The following is a 23,087-nucleotide window of genomic DNA, read 5'->3' on the forward strand; positions in this document are numbered from 1 at the left end:
AATATAATCTTGTAGGATAATGACACTGGAATTTTAAGAAAGTAATATAGGAGGTTAGGTTGACCATATGCTTATTTTCATTAAATTTTGTTTGATACATTAGTTCAAATTAACAGATATTATCTCTGATCTCAACCAGTTTTTCCAGCTCCAGATCATTTCTCTGGTCTTATACTTTGCTGGATTTAGAGATATTCATATTACTGATATTCCTGCCAGACATCTTGGTGATACTGCAATGCTCCCTGGCACCTTTCCATTTTCCATCAGCTCCAAGTTTAAATCTCTAGTTTGAATGTCAGGATTCCAGTTCCACTTTACTGAAGTTAAATTAAAAACACCTGAAGATGACTAAGCATTAGCTAAAGACAAAAAGACTGGAATGACCTTGAGAGTCCTTGCCCTGTAGTACGTAATGGAACATGACAGATGGTGGACTGAGGAAGACGACCCATGAGTGGTCAAAACAAATGCACACTTCACACATTTTTTCAAAACATAGTAGCTTTAGCCACTAAGGCGGCTCTGAATAACAAACAAACAAAAATGTCACCACTAGAATCTGACTGTATTTTATACAAGTTTTCCTTATGAAAAACCAAAACTGTTATATAGAGAAAAGAATAGAACATTATGTGGTAGATTTTAGCCATATTTTTAACTATCCTTAAAGCATAATCTCCGTTCCCATCATGACACAAAAAGCTATTTCTAAGTGAAAAGAAAATGAAACCTTCTGTAGAAGGAATGTCTAAGGAGACCATACGGTAGATTCACATGCATTAGAAATTTAACACTGTATGGCTGGTTGCTACAGCATTGCCTAAAAGTAGCAGCTCTAATGAAGTTTATTACTCTAGGATAAATGGTTACAGGGCTGAAAATACAACCCATGTTTACGTCTATGATTAACAGTCACTTAAAAAAAAAAAAAAGTAATTCATAATTTAGAGTACTTTGTTATCTTCACATGGCTTTACCTGACAAGCCTCTTCTTTCACTGTCTTTTTCAGCATCTGCAAATCTTCAATTAAAGGCCCATCTGTTTCCATTGCAACAGGACTGTTCATCAAACTCGTATCACTATATGTTGGGTACTAATAAAATGCAAAGTGTTAAAATAATAATTCTTAGTAGTAATACCTAAATACTAAGAGTGTATTTGAGCATTTGAACGATATGATTAGTTATTTGAGATTAGCTTCAATATCTTATGCTTCCAGGCACCAAGTAATAAATTTTAAAATGGAACTCCAATACTTTCACTTGGCAGAAACGTCCTGTTAAAAAACAGTCAGACTACAAAAAATGTTTTGATTATCTGATATTGAATTTTAAAATATTCAGATTTTGACAATATTGAATGTCTACTTTGGCAATCATTTGTCTGAAACCTTATTAATGCATTGTCTAGTGATCTGTGAACAGTGTAGCAACCCAAACACAATGATTTAACTTTCTAGTGCAATTTTGTGTTGGAAGAGAGAACGTACTGTTAAAAAAATTGACAGCAAGGATTTAATGAATATAATTATAATGATCTAAAAATCTTAAAATGTATTCTTGTATCACGCAGAGTCAGGAATAGCTCTGAACAACAAGAGTTGTCAGTAATTAGACAAATTAAAAAAGTTAGTAGAAATCCCAGGGGAAAAAAACCAACCTTAAAAATCCACTACATAGAGTGCTAAACACATTTATATCCTTACGTCAATTCAGTGGAGCACTCAGTGTTCAAAATTTTTATTTTAAATTGCTTCCAATTATTGGCTCTCTTCAAGCATACTATGCAGAACGTACTGTATACAGGTTGTGTTAACCAGTTTCAGAAAAAGTACACAGTTACAAAAAATTACTTGGTAAGAAAAGGACATTTACACTGTAGAACTCTAAAAATTTTACTACTACAAGTCAACTCCTTTATTTAGCCAGACATGCAATAGTTCATCATTTGTGACAGCAAATGACCACGTATATCAAGTACTTTTCAAGCAAGGCTTTGGTATGGCTTATCTGATTAGAGGAACCTTTTGTCACTGAAAGTCAATTGCTGCTTTCATATGAATGGCTCTTTTTTTAATTTAACTGATCTGTTGTCAAATGACATTTTGTTTAATTTTAACAAATTTTATTTGAGCGGTTTAGTAATTATTCCCTGAGAAATGCCACAAGAGGTAGAAAACATTTATGAAATTCCTCCTTCTTAGAAAAAAGATGACACCATAAAGTATCCCACTTCTGTTTACAGAGTACCATTACTCCATCCTCCACCACTTTAAAACTCAGCTAACCATGCTGGAAAGATACAGTACAGTAAGTTTCTTGCTGCAGTATAGTAAAATTCTGGCTGTGAAGTAATTGAAATGTTTGGGGTTTTTTTGCCCATAGCAGCAGTCAGTATGATTGAGATAAAGGAAAACTGGCAGCATTCTCCAGGCAAATTAAATAGGGGTGGGGGGTGGGGAGAGAAACAAACCAAGCCAAACCATTCCCTTCTCCCATAATTTCAAAATATAATGAATAGTCTAAAGGACCTTTGTTTCTTTATCAAAATTTCAGTTACATCAAGTAATGCCTGACAGGATGTTTTCATTTTACTAAGAACCTGAGGTGCAGGTTCACCAGAAGACCGGCCCAATGCAAGTATGAGAACAAATGCAGCAGACAAGAATGCACAATATTACTTTAATCCATTTGACACAGAGGAAAACTGACCAGTCATAACTCACAGTTTGCAGAAAGATCTCTTTTGTAATATATTGTTTGCAAAACAGCTTTTCAAGAGAAACCAATTATGGCATCTCTATATTTTCCATAATTTTGCACAATAACTTTTCAAACTGCAATACAGTATACCTCCTATTATAAGAAATGAAAAAAAAAGTACTTCATATCATACTTTTCAGAAACCCTTTTTAAAAAAAATAATTACTTGCACAAGAGAAAGGTTACAAATTTTAAAAGTGCTTTTATTGTGTGTCTTTCATAATACAATTAGTAAAATTGCTTTATTTCCATAATCAGTCAGACCTGTTTCTCCCACTGATATTTAACAAAACTAAAGTATTTAAACATGAACATGTTAATCTTTTCTAAATACCTGGGGATTTGATTTGGCTAGATTTTCTATTTTAACCCATGCTTCTTCCCGTTCCTTCAGTTTTAGCTTCTCTCTGGAGGGGGGGAAAAAAAAAAAAAAAAGAAAATCAGAAGCAAAAATGGCAAAAGAAGCTTGGTGAATCTTGCATCACAACCTGTATACTTTCTTAAGCAGAGAAATATACTATAATAATTCAAAAGAATAAATTGTTTAGCTATGCCTGTTTCAGCCTACTGCCCAAAATATCACTTATACGCTGTTGACAGGATAGTTTGCATCATATCAATACCCCACGATCACAAAGCAACATTAAAAGGGAAAAAACTTCTATTTTCTTATGAAAGCACCAAACTGCTGATACCAGTTTATCTTTAATAACTGTACATTGTTAAAAGAGTTAAAATTAAAACAGAAAGAAGTCTTGATCTATGTTCAAAGTGTGTTTGTGTTTTACAATATCTGAATTCTATATTGAAACATAAGAAACTAGGATCCAACCATAAAAAACAGGCAGAGATTCTTACCATCAGCCCAACAGCTTCAGGTAATAGTTTAAAGGAAAAGGCCCAGAGACATTTTGAACTGAACACTAACAGAGAAGTACCTGATAAAACCACACTCATTCAAGGGAGTCACAAGCCTATAGGGATGACATGGGATGCTTTTATTTTTTTTAAGATTAAAGTAGGAAAGGTTTGTTTCCTTATGCCTAATGTAATTAACAATGCTAAAATCTAGGGTTTTTTTCCACAATAAGTTGTTTATCTGTAAGAAAGGAGACTAGAATGAACACCTGTCTTTGAAAGGTTGTAGAGTTTAAAAGGGCTTTGAGCTTAAGACTGCTAAAAATGCTGTCAGGCTTCAATGTGTAGCTCAGATGATCCAAACGTAAAAAAAAAAATATGAGCAGTTATATTCAAACACATACACAATTTGCCTCCAACTCTCAATTAAGTTAAGTTGGGCTGGGGAGGAAGAACTCTTTAACCATCCCCTTTTAAAGTTCTTGTATGTTGGGGGATTGTTTTTGTTTTTGTTTTGTTATTATGTCACTCAGCACTCTTCCTGCCTTAGCTCACACTCAAAACGCCACCCCAAAGAACAGAGAAGAAAAAATTGCTTTTCCATTTAAAAGGGATTCTACTTATGTGCCATGAGGGAAGAGAACCTTACATAGTCTTTTTTTAAAAAGCAAACATTCACATTTTGTTATCTATAAACATGCATATATCTTAAAAATTTGTTATACTGCAAGCTTATTTCTACCTAAATTGTAATAAGGAACTTCAAAACTTGGACAAACCAATCTACATTAAGAATTTGTACTACATCCAGCATATTGGTTTAAAATAGGTGTATAAGTTGAACCACTACTTGAAGAAATCCCTGTTCACTTTGAAATTAAAATTAAATTCAAATCCAGGTATTTTTAGTACCCACTTTCTAACTATGCTCCCCAGCCCCTAAAATGAGCGCCAAACCATTAACACTTTTGACTTCTTGATCTCACTTTAGTAGGCTTTATAATAAATATACTGAATATTAAAAAAATTATGTCCATTTAAAAAAATTGGAAATAGAGGAACAGACGATAAGTGACTTTATGATCATAAAAGCTAGCTGCATTTTTGGGCATAAACCAGAAAAATTCTAGCTTCCAAATTCTGCTCTGTTCACTGGCCTATGCAAGAGTAAACTAAACACAGCAGGATTCTTCTAGCAAATAAGGTACGAATGCCCTGTATTACAGTAGACTAACAACTTTATTTTGGGTAATTTTTAGAAAAACATGCACATATGCTCACACACAATGCAATGCTGAAAAATACTTGAAAAGTGTTTTGGGAAGAACTGAGTGACAACATGAAAGAAAATAACACTGGGTAAATAAAGCATGCTAAAATAAACACAGGATGTAAACTAAACTGTTTAACAGATCTTTTACACTGGGCTACATGACTAGCTGTGTCCCTCTCAAAAAATTAATTTTTAGGAAGATGGTGACCCCCAGCAGTATTAGGTTAAAGATTACATGAAGCATCCTATTCTTAAGAAGATTTTACAGTTCATATGTAACAAGAAGTTTCACCAAGTTGATTTTGAGACTGCTGTACTGTAATAAAACGGGCAACTTCCCACTAAAGACACAGTAGTTTTTCAGAGCTAATGCACTCTGAACAAATTATTCAAGAACAGACAGACACACTGACATGAAAACTTACTTCAGTTTTTCTGCTTTAAATTGCTGTGTGCAGTCATCGAACAGTTTTTGGTTCATCTCCATGAAGAGTTTCAGAGCATTGTATATCAAGCCATGTATTGTCCTATAAGTAAAACTTCTGGTTGAAACTCAGAGTACTTTAAACTTTGAAATCTATTTTTTCTGGTCAACAGTAGCCAATAGCCTACATAACTGGAAAATTACATCATTTCAGAATAAGTGGAAACAAAACTAGTTAGTGGAAGTTTCAGTTTACCCTCAAAAGGGCTAATGCAAGTACTAATATTACCAACTTTGAATGCAGTTTTCTTACTCTATAGTACTACTCATCATACTTTTGATGTTTGAACTTCATTTTTAATTCTACGTGTACCAATACAGGTCTAGTTTTGAAATTTAGTAGCTGACACTAATCAAACTAGGGTTATTAGAGAGAACGCAAGATGACATTAAAGATCTTGATTTAAGTAACTTACTGGCAACTGACAAATTCAAGGAAAAAAAGTTAGTGATTAAAAGGAGTCTAGAAAAGACACCATTCATTTTGAAAACTGCCACACAGCAACAGCATAATTATGCCAGGACTCTTCAGAAAAGTGTTAGAAAAGTGAAGTGGAAAAGATCAGAAAAATTGAACAAAAATAATCTGCTTTATGAAGCACTTTTACAGAGTAATTTACAGTTCCAGTCTGTAGCCTATTGCTGATCATTAAATCCAAAAAGCAATCAGTTCAATGATTACTTTGTATCATACATGTGAGTTACAAGCAAGAGTGCAGCTGTACTGGGTAGCATGACTTCTGCTCAGAATAAAATGAATGCATGGCCTTGAAAGCCAGAAAAAACAACTGACAGCAATTCACGTTTACTATGTAAAATTGCATCACTGAATCAGAATTTTATTTATGAGTACATTATTTGTTACTGCTTACACCTAGTGACAGTAACCAATCACTTCAACATCACTTTATCTTTAATTTCTTTTCCTGTGTTTAGTAGCAGATTGATTAGTCATTCTTGGCCAACCCATCAGCAGTCCTCAATTCATGGCCAGTGCTAGACTGTGATACTTTCACCATCCCAGCAGTTGCACAATAGCTCAAAGAGGCACTTTACAATGGAACAGCTGCAGAAAGGAGCTCACCAGGACCGTTTTCATGCATAAGTACTAGGTTATTGTGGGGCAAAAAGTGAAAATAGTCAATGGAGAAAGAAAACAATAAACAAAAAGAAAAAAAAAAAAAGGAAAGGAAAAAATGACCTGATTTACAACATATTCCACTAGAATGTGGAAGAAATGCAAATCAGCAAAGAGGCTAGAGATCAGAAATCAAAGTTAGTCTTCAGAAGTATCTGAACTACAGATTAATGCTAAATTTGCTTCATATTAATAAAAATGTGTCATAGATCAGTTGCACTACAACACTGTTTCTTGTTTAATGGAGGAAAGAATGTTTAAAGGAAAAGCTACCTTTCTAAATTCTTAAGACTTCCTAGTCTCCTCCTTATCCAGCAACTTTAATGGCATAGAATGAACAGCTCAACACACTGTTAAAACTAGCAACTCAAATATCTGAACCACTTTTAAGCCTAAAACTAGGCTTTTATTTGTACAAGCGCTTCTTACTTGTTCCAATGCGTCTTTGAATTCCGGTACAAGGATGGAAACATGATGGGTAAAATCTTTGCTGCGTTATCACTAATTAAACTCATAATATATTCATTATTCCAGTAGTATAATGCTCGCTCCGCAACCTAAGAAGACATGAAAAAAGGAACACTTCTTCAGACAATCTCTTAAAGAGCAAATAATTGAAAAATTTGGCAAATATAAGGGATAGGTAAGAAAAGTTGCAACTTAGATTTGGATTTTTCTAGTGCAAATAGGAGTCATGGAGCTGATGAAGAGATGGAAAAATTGCCCTCTCATTGATAGGGATATGATTCAAATTATAACCTATGAACTCTGAAATTCAAGCAAAGAATGTTTTCCCAAAGAAATAGTATCTGTAGAACTCTACTATAAGCAGTGAAATGCAAATACTATGTACTGAAAGGGTTCAAGTACTTCTGAAAACAGTGAGCTTTTAAGCTTTTATGTTAAGCATAACACTGAAGTGAATCACCCAATATGAATGCACATACTGCACTCTTGAAAAGAAACGATAAAGCTAACATTTGGATCCCTAAAATTTGAAACAGAATTGAAGACTTTTTGCAACAAATAGAATTCACTACTGTGAATAATAGTAGGTAATACCATTTACAAGTCTGCTTTATAAGAATCCTTTTATTATTGTACATTCAGTAAATACAGACCTGAAAGTGTGGACTGGACACACATTTGGCTAGCTGTCTGAAAAGAGGCTCCATAACTTTTACAAATTCAGAAGGTTCAATCACATCTAGAATTTCTTCTAGTTCATTTAAAAACATGACTTCTTTTGGACTGTGAGTCTTTGGCCAGTATTTCAGCAGTGCCATTACAACCTGCAGAGACAAAGTGAACACAATCTTCATGATAATTTGACTTTGCCTCGCACTAAATTATATTTCATTAAGAAGTCTGATATTTTAAACAGAAGACAAAATCCAGATTTCTTGTCCCATGTGACAGCAGTGATCAAATATGGTTCAGTGTTACAGAAAGAACTGTTAATAGGTCTAAAAACACTTCTTCAGAAAACAAAGTTACACACTTAAAAGACATGTTCAAAAACAATAATCAAAAGACTACAGAAAGTAACCTGAAATCTAACTTAACATAATCACCAAATCAAAGTGCAAATTTGCTAGTATGCTATGGGGAAAATTATCTGCCACTTGAGTGATAGCAGCTTTCAATATCTAATTTCTTGGAGGCGTACTCTGAAGCTCAAGATACTAAGTTCTATCATTATATTTTAAGAAAAGATTTACTATAAATACCCAAATCGACAGGTGACCAACTACTCTAGGCATGTTGCTCTTAAATGTTGAGTTTTATTTAATTGACTATATTACTATAATCACAGAATTAACTTTCTTCATGATTATTAAATTATTTACCCAGCTTGCTGAAGCAATTTTTGCCTAACAAACCATGAACATCCAAAAGACGGGGAGGGGGAAGAAAAGGAGGAGGGGAGACAACTAAAGGATCCATTAAAATGTGACAAAAGGAAGTTGTCTGCCAGTTGGCTCACAACTCTTCAGAAAGAGTCTACACATCTGTGGGAAATGTTTCTGAAGTCTAATTGAAAAACAAACTCTCTCATCTATTGAGTATGTAAGCAGAAGAATTTAAGTCTGAAAAGTGGTACTAGTTCAGCAGTTAAATACAGTGTCCGAATATATTTATTAGTGGAGTTATCAGTTACATCATAATTTATTCAAGGATCTTCAAAAATACACAAAGATATATTGAAGAAATAATGACTCTTGTACTGTTAGCAATTTCTGATTTAAGGAAAATGCAAGTACACTCAAATGTTTTTGTTATGAAAGGATGATGATTTTTTCCCAAAGATGTCAGTTTTCAAACCAAAGTGTAATATTTTAAAAATTTTTAATTTTTTTTATTTTTACTATAAAAACTGTTTTCCATCTGTGGCAATTTGGTGCCAAACAATATTCAAATAGGAAGACATTTTCCTTCAAAGGATATTTAAACCACGTTAGATACTTAAAAATGACTGGCATAGCACTCAATCTTAAATTTACGTATTTTTGATGAGAAATTAATACAACCTTGAACGTATAAGTTTATAAATGCTTTTGTTTTGTGGTTAAAGATTGAAAACCCATATAAAGAACAAAAATATGAGTGTTTGTTTACTTCTAAATGTAGAACTGGAGGAAAAAAAAAAAGGCAACCCAAACAGTACAGACTTCTTGAAAAAAACTCTTTAAAAATAAAGTTTATATTTGTCTTCTCATATAGTTTAAAATTTGCAACAATCCATTCACCTTTCTCTCAGATAACATTTTTTCCCCCCGTCTCGTTTAGGCAAAAAACCCAGTCTGTTTTCTGAAATGGAGGACATTTTTTAGAAGTCCATCTTTTCATATTTAAAAACTATAAGCAATATTTAGTATCATCACCAACAAGACAACTCACTGAGAAATCAGTGCATCTTTCATGTATGTATTATTTAATCACAAAAGCAGACACTGTGTCCTCAATGACGCCTTGGGAAACTTAGGCAGATTTTTTTAGTAATATGTCAAAATGTCTCATATGACAATTATAAGGGGAAGCAAAGCATTTTATTTTGTAATGACCAGAATTTTTGAAGGGGAACTTAGTACTTTGGTGATGCATGTGTTAAGTTTTTAAAGAATGCTGTAATCATGTACTAATTTGGGACCAAAAAGGGAAACAGACTCGGATGTGTATTAGTTCAGATTTGTACTAGGAAATATGTAACATTCTAGCTGATGTCTGGAAGAAAGCTAAAATTTCAAGATCTCATATAGCACGAATGACAGAACATCTGAGATTTGATATCTTAGCAAATATTAAAAGCTCCAAGTAGAAGAGAGCTCTTGCTCAGCTGCATAATTCATTTGTTTCAAGAAGCCCAGTTCCCATTTTACAATGGAAACTGTTATAATCTAATAATGTGCACTTTCTTTCGTAGCAATCCTTTTACTGATTGCTGCTTAGAGATTAAACATATTAGTTCTTACCTACTTAATATTCGGTGCAATGAGGCAAAACACTATATACTATTGAGGACAATTAAAAGTATTCATCTATGCAATTATGTGCAGCCAGACCATAGCCTGGTTTTGTCTATGGTCCAAACTTGGTAGTCATGAACAGGATCTGACTCAAAAGTCTTGCATCAGTAGGTAGCTCCATGTGCCAGAAATCTGTGTTCCATCACAACATCAGTCTCTCAAAACAGTATACAGTTCAGGCAAGCTCATTTCTGACTAAAATGCTTCTGGATCAACCATCTCATATCCAGTCAGTCAGAACAAAATAAGCAGAATAAACTCTGGCCTGTTTGTAAAAGGTATGCTCTTAATGTTGTTTTAATTAATTTTGGACATTCCAAAGAACTGTTGGAAAAACTGAATTTGATAGATCAAAATGGTTAAATATTTGACTCTTCCTAATAAAAACTATTACATATCAATATTTTGTTCCCAAAACCTCCTTAAACAGTCTACAGATGAAAGAGATATTAATATTCCAAAATATATAATAATAGCAAGAACTTACTGGTTCTGTAAGTGTGCTGTCCTTTTCTAAAAATTGAACTACACAGTACGCCAGCTACAGTAAAAGAAAAAGATTTTTATTAATGCTCACTATGAAACTGAATACACTTTGAAATCACTAGCATAAGTGGAGAACACTACTGAATTAAAAAAAACCCACAATAGTTTTTCTGTAATTTTACAAAAATTATTTGGCAGACAATATAAACAACAGAAGGGTAAATATGCTTTACCAATTTTTCCCAACCTTCCCAAGTCTGTCCTTGCCTTTTTCTGGGTTATAATACAAACACATAATTTGATGCTTTGTTTTTAGACCTAGTACTTTGCATTTCAGCACAAACCATCTTTTCAAACATAGGATTTAAAAATCACCATCTTGTACTCTAAAGTGCTTTCCACTCGCTAGTATTTTTGTGTCCCATGCTGATTTAATAAGTATTTTCTATTATTTCATAACCTAAGTTAGTTAAAAATGCACTGAACAGTTGTAAAAATTAAGATTTTCTATATATGAGAACTAATGATAATTATGCATATTAATGTAAAGCTGATGCAAGCTGAGGCTCAATTACAGTATTTACCAACTTCAATTCTAAGAATGAGACTGTCTATCTGTGCCTGAATGGTGAACTATTACATCCCTTTCACTTGATAGGCCAATAGTCACAAAGTAAATGGAAGGATCACTGCACACCTCACGAACTGTTTAATCATTCTTCTAGTGTCTCTCCATTTATGGAAGTTCAGCTGATGAGCCCAATTCCTTTCCAGTTTTTGATGACTGCTACCAAGAATGTCCCTAGGTAATTTGAGGAATGGACAAAGATTATTACATCCAGTGTTCTCCACTATTCTGAAGTAAATTTGAATTGAATATAGAAGTTAGCTTTCTTCATGTATATTTCGATTTGGCAGTAAATCCTTCTGAATATCTGCCACTGTTACAATGTGATTTTTTGTGGTTTTACTCTGATGTTTCACACACTAAGCTCACATGAAATGCTTTCCCATTTCATTCACAGCAGGACATGTAAGTGACATATCCCTATGTCACTATCTTCTTTTACTGACAGTAATGAGAAATGCAAATCACCTGAAGGTTCTGGAGAATTAGGTTGTGAATTAAGGGGAATAGATGAAGACCAATCCATCTCAGGTAAGTAGAAAAGGTGGCAATCACAGATGTCTGCACTAGTTCAGATTATAATAAAGGTCTGACTGGCCACACCCCAACAGGTTATGTTCATAGCATTAGGGGAAAAAAAAAAAAAAAAAAAAAATCTTTTGAAATGGGAGCCACTCTAGCCTACTATTTCAACAGGAACCGATGGGAGCCCCAGTAGGCAAGATCCAAAGCAAACGTTTATAAGCATCTCTAATTGCTAGAGAATTGTAATTATACAAATAGTGTTCTTAAAAATACAAGTTGTCAGTAATTTTATTTGAAGAAATGGTACTTAAAACTTAGGAGTACTTGATTTTACATGAAAATGTTGAACCTTCAAATTAAAAAAAAACCCAAAGCTGTTTAACAACCTTTCATAGAGAAAATTTCAGCACATCACAATAATACTGTGTTTTCTCTAACACTGTATGATTTCCCACTCCTCTAGGAATTCCAAATGGAACTAAACTCAGCACAAAAAAGATACAGGTGGTTTAAAAGCACAATAAATCTCAGATATCCCTTTTTTTTCCTGTGTACTTCTAGAAGGATCTATCTAATTAAATAATGATGTCCTAGTAAATGCCCATTTCATTTCAAAACATCAACAGTTGTAAGAAACTGAATTCCACTGAAATTCTTCATGTAGTTTAGAAAAAACTGTCTGTAGATGACATTCATTAAACTCATACTTTTCTTCAATTTTTGTATGTCTAAACATTACAGACAAGAACAAGATAAACAAAAAATTCTGTGTGTGGACAAATTATCAAGAAGTCTCACATTAACCAACTACTTAATGGATTTCATCTATAAACACTCCAGTGCTTTCAAAAAAGGATATTTATTTATATACACACAATTTTTTTTCTTTTCCTCAACAAGTGAAGCATTATAGGTACATATATTAAGTAATTTCCCCAAGTCCAGTTATCAGTGAAGTGTTGGAGCTTAGAATAGAATCCATGTTGGAATGCCTAGAGTCCCCCTGACCTCTCTAGGACAACTTAGTTTAACCCTAGTATGAAAACCGTCAAACAAAACCTACCTGTGGATGGTAAACACTGAGTGATTTCACTTTGTGCAATGGTAACAAAACCTTCAACAGGAATATTTTGTGCTCTTCTTTCAATGGTAAGGCAAATCCATTAATTATGCTGCCAGGGAAAGAAATTTTAAAATAAAAATCAGTAAATATACAAAATCTGCACTACTGTACAGGATATATCAAAACCCTTGTTTTCAGCGCCCTTTTTTTTGGTGATCTCCTGGAGAACATGATGCAACAGAAAAATTTACAAATTAAGCATGTGCCAGAGACTATTTAATTTTTGACCCAGTTCTCTAAAGATTACAAATCAATAGAATAGTCAAATCAACCTCTGCCCATCCCTCACCCAAGTCTTTCACAGGTCCCAAATTCTTCTTCCAAGCAACATACATGACTATAACTACACTTCAGAGTCCAACTTTCACTATGAACTATTCACTTCATCAAAGCTCTGAATACACATTTCTCCCAGCTTCTTCATGGAATTAAAAGAATGAACCAAAGACTGGATGTAGAAGAGACCAATCCAGGACAGCAGACAAGTCAAAACATGACTTCCACTAAATTACTATTTCTGCAAGACCCTAGCATATAACCAAACAGCATCTCAACACATAACATCCCAGTTACACGTGAGTGTAGATGTGGGTCAATACTGGGTCAACGGCACCTTTACCTAAAAACAAAGTACTAGAATAGAACAGTGTTTTGTGTTCACTTACTTTGCTAGCATTAACATCAGTTAAAACATCCAGAATCCTATTGCCCATTTACTATTTTAAATCCTATTTTATTAATTCCTCTTCACTAACAAGGACAGAAGGCACCCAAGCAAAAGGAACCTGCCAAACTTGTCTTAAAAAAACCACATTAAAATATTCAAAGTTACATGTATATCAGATCTCACAAATCAGATGATGTCCCAGAATTACGACTTACTAATTAACACTTGCTCACCCTTGCCATACATGCTTAAAATAATTTTCACTAGTAATGACTGCCCAGCTGTTTTGAGGATACAAGGTTATTCCTCCTGAAGTCTCTCAGTGCTAAATACCAAAACCCCATTTCTACATTAACACTCCTATGGTGTTCTTGCCACAACTTCCACATACTCAACAAATATAGATTAACTTCATTTAAAAAAAAAAAAAAAGCTTCTCCAAGATGTTTTAAGGGTTAACAACCACAAAGAGGAGCAGAATTGTAGGGCAAGTTTGGCCTTGATTGAGTATGAAGAAATTCTGCAATCCTGTCAAGAGATGATTGTCGGAAAAAAACATAGCCACATTAGTAGTTCCTACTGGAAGTGTTCATTTGTCCAGTATTATATAGCACTTAGCAAAGGAAAAGAATGAAATCCAGTACTTCAGCATGAAATTCAATTCCTCGTTACTTCTGACAAGTCAAACCCAGGAACCTAACTAAAAACTGTTACTCGTAAGAAGCTCTATGTCAACAACACGCTGTGTGAAACTCCTCAATTGCCTGGAAGAATAACCAATAGAGAACAGTTACAACTTGGAAGACTCATTTTAGCTACTAGACATTTTGATTTGGAAGCCTGAGGAAAAAAAAAAACCCTTAACTTTTAAATGTGTAACACTTAAAGCTAACCTATGTTGTGGAAGGTGGTAAAGCTGAGCTACATGAGCACGCGGACCACATCTGAATGAGACAAACCAGTGCATGGAAATAATGGGATAAGATTGTGAGGCTGTAATAGCACAGGAATGTATATAAATTATAGAGGCTGCTAATATGTTTTGGAGGGCTTTAAGGCCTTTTAGCTGCTTAAAAGTAGTTGCTCGTGATAAAATAGAACTCATAGCTTGCTTAATGCTTTTGCCTAATGTTGACGTATTCTCTGATCAGAGCAGTTAAGAAGATTTGGAAAGCCCCAGAGCAGGTCTGAGCCAGGAAAAGGAGACATAGTAACAAGTAGCATAAAAAAGAGGAAAGAGAAAGAACCTGCCTAGAGACAAGAAAAAGGACTCAATGACAGAGAAGACGACCCCAGACCCAAATATTGCTATTGGACCAGACTATGGTGCGAGGGGCAGGAACTTAGATTGTAAGGGTGCAATTGCCCAGGTGTTTTAGTGTTTGGGGTCCCTCTCCAGAGGTACCCAGCTCAAGCCATCTACATTTGTGCAGCACAGGTTGAATAAATTATGCTTTTTATGTTGAAGGCCTTAATTAGTGATTCTGTTTCAGGGAAACGAGGGTTGAGCCTAAGGAAAGAAGCAGCGCCTGAGGGTGAGTGTGTGTGCGTAAGGAGTCAGAAGGGACGCCTATGGGCTCACTGGAGTTGCCCACTGCGAAGGGACTCCGGTCCGAGCAACTGAAGTCTCGGGTGTGGTGCGTGCAACTCCTTGATCAGTGCGTGAATGCGCAGGCAGCAGCTTCTCCCTTAACACCTAACAAAATCAAGAATGAAAAAGCTGTTGACTTAAGTAACAGTTTTGAAGATTCAGTTCCATGTTCTAGTATTTAAGCTTTACATAGTCTTCAGTATATCTTGATGAGTATTACTTGATTATAGTATGCTGAAGTAATGATGGATATGTAACTCCTTTAATCATTGAACCTTTCATTGAAAATTAAAGAACTATTCTGTGCAGACATGTAGACCTAGAAAATTTTAAAACATCTTTCCAGTTTCAACAGCATTCTCGGCTGCATTAGGAACTGCATTGCCAGCAGGTTGAGGGAGGTGATCCTTCACCTCTACTCAGTGCTGGTGAGACATCTGGAGTGCTCGATCCAGTTCTGGGCTCCCCTGGACAAGAAGAATGTGGACATACTGGAGGGAGTCCAGTAAAGTGCCACGAAGATAACGAAGGGCCTAGAGCACCTGCCATACAAAGAAAGGCTGAGAAAGCTGTTTAGCCTGGAGAAGAGAAGGCTCAGGGGGATTTTACCCATATGTACAAATACGCAAAGGGATGGTATGAAGACAACAGTCAGACTCTTCTCAGTGGTGCCCAGTTAAAGGGCAAGAGGCAATGGGCACAAATTGAAACACATGAAATTTCACCCAAATGTAAGAAAAAAAACCCTTTCTATTGTGAGTGTGGTCAAACATGGGAACCTGTTGCCCAGAGACGTTGTGGGGTCTCCATCCTTGGAGATACCCAAAGCCCAACCAGATACAACCCTGCAGAACCTGCTCTTGCTGACTTGTTATTTTTATGTGCAAAGATACGGAAACACCATAAAGTAAACCTAACTAAGCTTTTAAAGTGTATTAATGTATAAAAAACCAAAAGCTTGCACATGGATTAGAGATCAGTTGATAGAAACACTAGTTTTGATGAGGCTATTGGCTTTAAGTTGTAAAATTTTAGTTTCAAGGGCTTTCGGATATGTCACTGAAGTTTGCAAAATAATGGGATTAACAGAAGAAGGTTTCTGAAATTTCATAACCTATGCTTCCTTTGTTTACCCAATACACATTTAGTGATGTTAGAATTTTTGAATTAATTTCAACTCATTACATGTTATTTATAGTTGCTTTACAACTAACATTAATTACAAGGATCCTAAGCTAGAACATAAGACAACAAATAAGATTTAAGACACTGTCAACATCCCAAAACATTGCCACAAGGTTCAAGTTTTTGCTGCGTTTCTGCAATCTTACACAAAATGTATTCTCTTCATTACAGCTTTGACACATGATATGAAGCTATTTTAATCTTGTCTCAAAGCAATCTGCAATCCCCAACTTGATTTTTAAAGTCTACTCTGAAGACCAAGCAAGTTTAATTAAACAAACCTACAACTTACCTTCCCAGTATTTCCAGTAATTCTGCTATGCCATTGTGATGTTCTGTTTCATAAATAAACCTAAATAAATAAAAAGTTTTACTCAGTTACTGCTGAAGAGAGATACAAATCTAACACCAAGATCCCCATTTAACATTATAGATAGCCTTGACCTTCGAGGTTTTAGTCACTCAATAAAAAGAAAACAGAAATGCATAGTGGAAAACAAACTTTGTGGAAATGAATCAATAGCACGTCAAGTTGCTTTCAACCTTCACACTTGCTTGCTCTTTCCCCCCACATTTAACACAGCAGCATGCACTTGAGCTTTTTCCAATACTCGTATTCTATGCCATTTTAATAATGCAAAACTGAACACAGCAAACAACACCTTAAATATTAAAATAACACAAGAGCATCTGGCATAATCAAATGCCATGACTCAACCGTCCACAGCGCATGCAAGCACAAGGTGCTCAAACAGTTACTACTTATGGATCTAAAAAGCTCTCTGGCATTACAGTCTACTGTGCATACAAAAGGCTCTGTAATAAACAGAGGAAGTGAAATTTTCCTGAATTTTCTTGTGATAGAGCACTGTAATTTACTAGGCAATCACCTTTCCGCTCTTCTTCCCAATCACCCGAGTGTAAATTTATTGAGAAAGTTCTATGCAAAACTTCAGGTATTTTGCAAATAGTTATAAAAATTTACACTTATGAGAAAATAATTCCACTCATTAAAAATATTTATTTGAAAATTTGTCATAGACTGACATATTAACAGCTACTTAAAATCCAGAGTATTTGATGTGACAGCTTTTTCTCCTTAAAGATCCTTTCCATAGAATACAGCACAACAATTCAAAGCAAAACTAAAGACAATGATACGAGAAGCTTCAGAGTAAATTAACAGGAACATAAAGGTTTAATTGAAAAAAAAATTTTTTTATGGTAGAAAAACATAAAATTAATGCACTATCCGGACAGAATTCATGCAATTCTGATCAGTGACTAAAAGACAAACAAAGACCACACATTTCTTAGGTAAGCACAGTAACAAACTGATGACTTGCAGGAAAAAGTGTAAGAAAGGAAGTATATTGAGAAATTCTACACATACTTTAAGAGCTTATTGTGCACAATCCACTAATGCAAGACAGAAATTGAAACAACTTTCCTCCCTTGTGCTCACATGCAGGAACACTAGTTTACACTTGGATGCAAAATTTTAACTTCTAGCTCCTAACTATTACACAATTAAGTGAGGTTTTCTGTTTAACCCCCCCCCCCAACTTCGTAGACAAAGGTAGTCTCTCCAGTGCAAATTATATAATCTCCCATACACATTTCAGATTGAAAACATATTTATATACAAACTATTACAAAGTTGATCTAATGACCAGAACATTTCTTAGTCTTTCAAAAGCCTTGCACCAGAACTATCCGTGTTTGAAGACTTTGCTTCCATTATCCCTGTAAGTAAAGCGCAAGAAGTAGCAAATAAAAACACTATTCAGAAGCGCGTTACAATACGCTGTGATGCTGTTGTACCACCTGCTTCAGATATTTTTCCAAAATTATGCATTTTGGAATTAATTTAATAAAATCTATTTGTGGAGAAAAAAAATCATTTACATCTTTGTTTGAAAAATACACCTGTACTTTTTTGGTAGGACATACTGGCTCTTGACACGTCCAGTCAAGAGCAGTTATCTGCAAGACAGTGAAGGCTTACTAATTATTTTAAAGTAGCCCCTCTGTATCTCTTCTAAGACTTACTTGTTACCATAGACAGGGAAGATAAACTCCCTCTACAGCTGGTACTGCTGGGTGCCATTCACGAGATGGCACCAAGTATGTGGCAGCTTTTTGCTACTTTCTTAAAGGGGTAGCATCATACATTCATTTTGGGATGAAAACAACAGTGGTAGAGAAAAAGGGAAGCATGATGGAAGGAATGTAAAACTGATATACAACACTGTAGAAAAAAGAAGTATACCGCACCTAAAAGACTAAAAAAAAAAAAAGGCACCACAATCTTGCATTCACACTTTACATAATGGCAGTAAAAACACACTTCTAAAGACCTTTGGTAATAGAGTGGATTCATTTTTCATCTTTACTTTTTTTTTTTTTAATCGAGGATAATACTACAGTTCATTCTATTGCAATTAAAAAAATATTTCATGAGCCCTAAATGGTACATCTGAGTTCTGAGGAAAGAAAAGGCAGTAAATACGTTCCTTCAAGCAAATTCTAGATCTCTGTCATTTGATTTGAGCCCAACTTCTCCATTATGAAGAGCTAAGTTTTGTTAAGGCAGTACTGTAATACAAATACTAATACCCAATAAGAAAAGAAGCCTCACAGATAAAGATACCAAACCACCCACTGAATCACATACTAACTCAAACTTCAGCTACCAAATTTATGCTGTGTGCAAGACTATCCTAATTTAAATCACCCAGACTAGTATTAATTATTGTTACATGTAGCAATATTGGGTATAAACTTACTAGGAATTAAAAAAAATTGCTAGCACTGTCTTGCGAGTATTTTCAGTTGTATATCTGATCACATGCATCACAATGCAAAGATACTGACATACCTATAAAATATATTATTAATTTGTTTCCGGATGTAAGCTCTTAGGCCTAAGAATTTCCCATATATTCTGTGAAGAGTTGTTTTAAGAAAATCTCTTTCACGAGGATCTTCACTGTCAAAGAGCTCTAAAAGCTGCAAAGAGGGAAAAGAAGAGATGCACTTTACTTGAATCTAATGCATTGTAAAAATAATTTAGAGCTTGAAGTTAAAAATTCTTTTTTTACCTCACCTGTAATACAAACTTCTGATCAATATATTTCTTAGCTATATTAGGTTGAAAATCTGGAGATTCTAAAAACCTTAAGAAAAATTCATAAACAAGCTGAAAAAAAACAACAAAAACCAGTATTAGTCTTTTAAACAAGGAACCATTTAATAAACAGCACATTAACAAAATTACTAATTAGTTGCTTAGAACAGCACTGTGTTTTTATTTATATACCACACAGCAAAAGCTTTGCTCTTCCTCTCCTGACAAAGTACAAGAACTTAAGGTTCTTTAAACTGCATTGAAATTCTGCTGAGCTCCATCACTAAATTTTACTCAAATGACATACAGTAATCTAATATTCATCACGCCCAGAAGTAATTTTTTCGAAAACTCTCTGTTCTCCTCTGTTTGTCATGGTACCTCTGAAATCTAGAGCTCTGCCTGAGTCAGATCAAAGCATTCATACTGACAAACAGAAGCTCATTTAAAATCGCAAGTTACATCTGTACCACAAGAACCAAACCTTTAACCTATAATATACTAAGATTTTTAAAAAAATATTATCACTTTAAATTCAAAAAATATATTTTAAATATTGCAGAGAAATGTAATTGACTCGAAATAAACACATAACCTAAACAAATTTGAGTCAATAAACAATGACTTTAATGTCAAAATTCTGTTAGACTATGACATCCTAGTCTTCATTAAATACCTGTAGATGAGGCCATGCAGCTTCTAAGGTTGGTTCATCTTCCTCTGGATCAAATTCTGCTCCCGTTGGATTGGAAGATGGTGGTAATGTTCGAAACATATTAACTGCAAACTGAAATCACATATGCCTTTAAGAACTTTGAAACAAGTGAATGATTAAAAAAAGGACTTCAAAGATGGTTTTGACTGAGAATTCTTTACGTGAACTACTTGAATTGATATTTGCAAAAATACAAGCTATATAACCCAGTAGTTTAAACAATAAGGTACATTAAATCTTCTTTAAAGATTTCTAACTTGGATAACACTTTTCCACACAGTACACTTTAAAGCACAAATCTACTGTTGGGACATGTTTTATGAGGATATTGCTCTGATGTCTTTACACACACACATTTTAAAAGCCCAAGCAAATGTATATAAAATGTTTACACAAACATTTTTTATATATACGCTTTACAAGGCGTTGCAACAACCTGCAAAAGTGGAAGTCAGAAGCAGAGATGCAAAACAAAGATTACTCACAACTGTTCTTTTCTGTAAAATATTAGTTTCATTTCACACCGTGGGTATACACACATGGAAACACTTCAAAACCAAATTCCTACCTCCTCCTCTTAGTAGCAGCTCTCTTAAACCATGTCCATCTACCTGACATCACGGGGGCATTGAGGGGGAAGAAACACGCACTGTAATCCTTTAATCTTTCACTTCATCTGAATTCTCAAACCCCTGAAAACCATTTACTATCCTCATGGAAGTAGAGCAGACTAGAAAGATGAATTGCTTTTCAAGTTGTTGATATATACACAGATAAAATATTTGTGTGTTTCCAAGTGCTTGTCTAGACACACTTTCATACTACGTATGAACCAAAGTAGTACTCTTCACAAACCCCTTTAACACAAGGAGAGTTTCAAAGTCCCTAATAAAGACAAAAACCCCATTTCCTGTCATATGGACAGAAAACTTTTCTATGATGTCCTGTTCTAGGCAAAACAACCTCATCACTAAATGCATGTAGCTTGAATGGTTTTTTTTGAAATATATAATCAGAAATAATCACATTTATATCAATTTATACAATGCATGTAATCACAAACGTGAAGTAAAACACATGTGTTGGCTTGGGGCAGGGGAGAGGCGCAGAACCTTACATGATTTTTGGGATAAATTTAGCACACATTCTCAAGAGTAACCTTACCTAGAATGGTGCAAAGATTTAAAAGGTCTGCAGAATCCTAAATTCTCCACCTGTAATGACAGCTAGCAAAACCAGCTGGCTTCTTTGTGCATAAGAAAGGAACAACTAGCTAGTGATTCAAATGGTTGTTCTCACATCCTGATCTAACGATTAAAACTTTAGTGAGCAAGTTGGAGGGAACATGTTTCTGTTCATGCCAGTAAGAAAACCTGAGAAAGCCTTTATCTGTACATGCAAGACAGCTGTGGCTGTCAGTACTGAAAAGAGACTAATTCCTTAATTCCACTTATAATCCAGAGTATTAGTTAGGGCAGACGTTGGTAGGAGACAACCAAATTGCTGAGCAGGTAGAAAAATGTAATCTATTTAGCCACGTAAGTGCACCCAAGAGAGACTTTCTTCTTCTATTTTGTTGCTTACTCATTATCAAACCAGTACCAAGCAGTCTAAACTTATTTTGTATGGAATAATAATAAAAAAATCGATTCAAATTAGTATATGGTCCCAAACTGCCTCCAGTGCTTCAAAATGATCCTTTGAGACAAATGCCTCACTCTCAGCAGCTGGAACACATCGCAGAAATGATGAGAAGACTGCCAAAATAAAAACAGTGGTGTACTGTCCTAACCCTTCGTAACAATTGAGTATATTAGGCTCCATAAAGAAATTCTCTTCAAGTCTATTCCTTCTTACAACACTAAAGTAAATTCAGCTTTCAAATACACAGATAATTTTGTGCTTTATAAAAACATTAAGATACTTTAAATTTTGGTAAATATTTGCTCACAATGAGACTGGTGACTATGCTGAATGGAGAGCTACATCCTGCACAAAACTGATTTATCAAATCAGCTGCAGCTGCTTGCATGGAGCTTCACCATAAGGCACACATACTCTGTCCTAAATATGTACCACAAGTACTGGTAAGAGTTAACCTATACATTGCTATTGATATTCTATTGCTGTAATAGATTGGAGGTGTCTTTTTCTAAGTATTTAGGGGAAAATACGAGAATACATTTCCTAAGTCTGGCAAAGTAAGAGACAACAGGGCAGAGAAGCTCATTTGCCAGGAAAAGGAACATTCTTTGCAAAAGGCTACATCACCAGGAGCAGCAGAAACATTTATAGAGCCTTTTCAAGAAAGCCAATACTTGGCTCAGCAAACATGCCAGTACAGGGCATCTCCAGGACCAGCTACGGGGCAGGGGGGAAACGGAACTTGCACCAAACTGAATGTCTTATCTGAGGATGCAAAAGAACATTTTTTTAATTTCATCAGCTGAAAGGTTCCTACACTTTCAGCAAGTGTATAATACAGCTCAATTTAAAAAAAAAAAAAAAAACAAAAACAAACCCTAAACCCTACAAGTTTGAGTTTGTTTATGATGTAGCTATTCAGAATGCAAGGTCTACTCCAATATCACATTTAAAATCTATTCTTTATGCCACAATTTCAGTCTTTATTACATTCAAATTCCATCACAGATAATAGTCACATGTGCCATACACACATTTTTATTCTTTTCTCAGGTTTTACTGAGTTTTTTTGGTTGGTTGGTTGGGGGTTTTTTGCCCCCTTGCCCCCCCCTTTTTTTTTAAACAGCATCAAAGCTTTCTTGCTAATCATTTGAAGATTACTCAAAAGCTCTGAAAAATGAAGCTGTCTCAGTTTAAAGATGCTACTTTGTAGAAGAATGCATTCCACCCATCATTAGTGGGACTCTGGGAAAAACTACAGAATGCCATGTTTCCCTCTTCGCATTCTGACTTATTAACACCTCCACTCACAGTTTAAAATAATGCCATGAATTACCTATTAACTGG

General features: G+C 34.8%; 1 protein-coding gene across 5 annotated transcripts in view; it reads right to left on the minus strand.

Annotated features, from left to right (window-relative positions):
• PPP2R5C (protein phosphatase 2 regulatory subunit B'gamma) overlaps positions 1–23,087 on the minus strand; it is an 86,490-nt gene that overhangs the window by 4,833 nt on the left and 58,570 nt on the right. For 3 of the 5 annotated variants that reach the window (XM_030041534.2, XM_041128869.1, XM_030041550.2), the window contains 11 exons: positions 20,058–20,168; positions 19,361–19,453; positions 19,133–19,263; positions 16,544–16,603; positions 12,749–12,857; positions 10,534–10,587; positions 7,641–7,811; positions 6,949–7,076; positions 5,323–5,424; positions 3,101–3,173; positions 981–1,097 (listed from right to left, as the gene is read on the minus strand). In XM_030041534.2, the coding sequence (XP_029897394.1) occupies positions 981–1,097; positions 3,101–3,173; positions 5,323–5,424; positions 6,949–7,076; positions 7,641–7,811; positions 10,534–10,587; positions 12,749–12,857; positions 16,544–16,603; positions 19,133–19,263; positions 19,361–19,453; positions 20,058–20,168 (1,149 nt within the window). The remainder of the gene's footprint in view (positions 1–980; positions 1,098–3,100; positions 3,174–5,322; positions 5,425–6,948; positions 7,077–7,640; positions 7,812–10,533; positions 10,588–12,748; positions 12,858–16,543; positions 16,604–19,132; positions 19,264–19,360; positions 19,454–20,057; positions 20,169–23,087) is intronic. The other 2 variants (XM_041128867.1, XM_030041540.2) reach the window with 2 other exon arrangements.

The sequence above is a fragment of the Aquila chrysaetos genome, chromosome 2 (genome assembly GCF_900496995.4).
Source record: "Aquila chrysaetos chrysaetos chromosome 2, bAquChr1.4, whole genome shotgun sequence".
NCBI lineage: Eukaryota > Metazoa > Chordata > Aves > Accipitriformes > Accipitridae > Aquila > Aquila chrysaetos.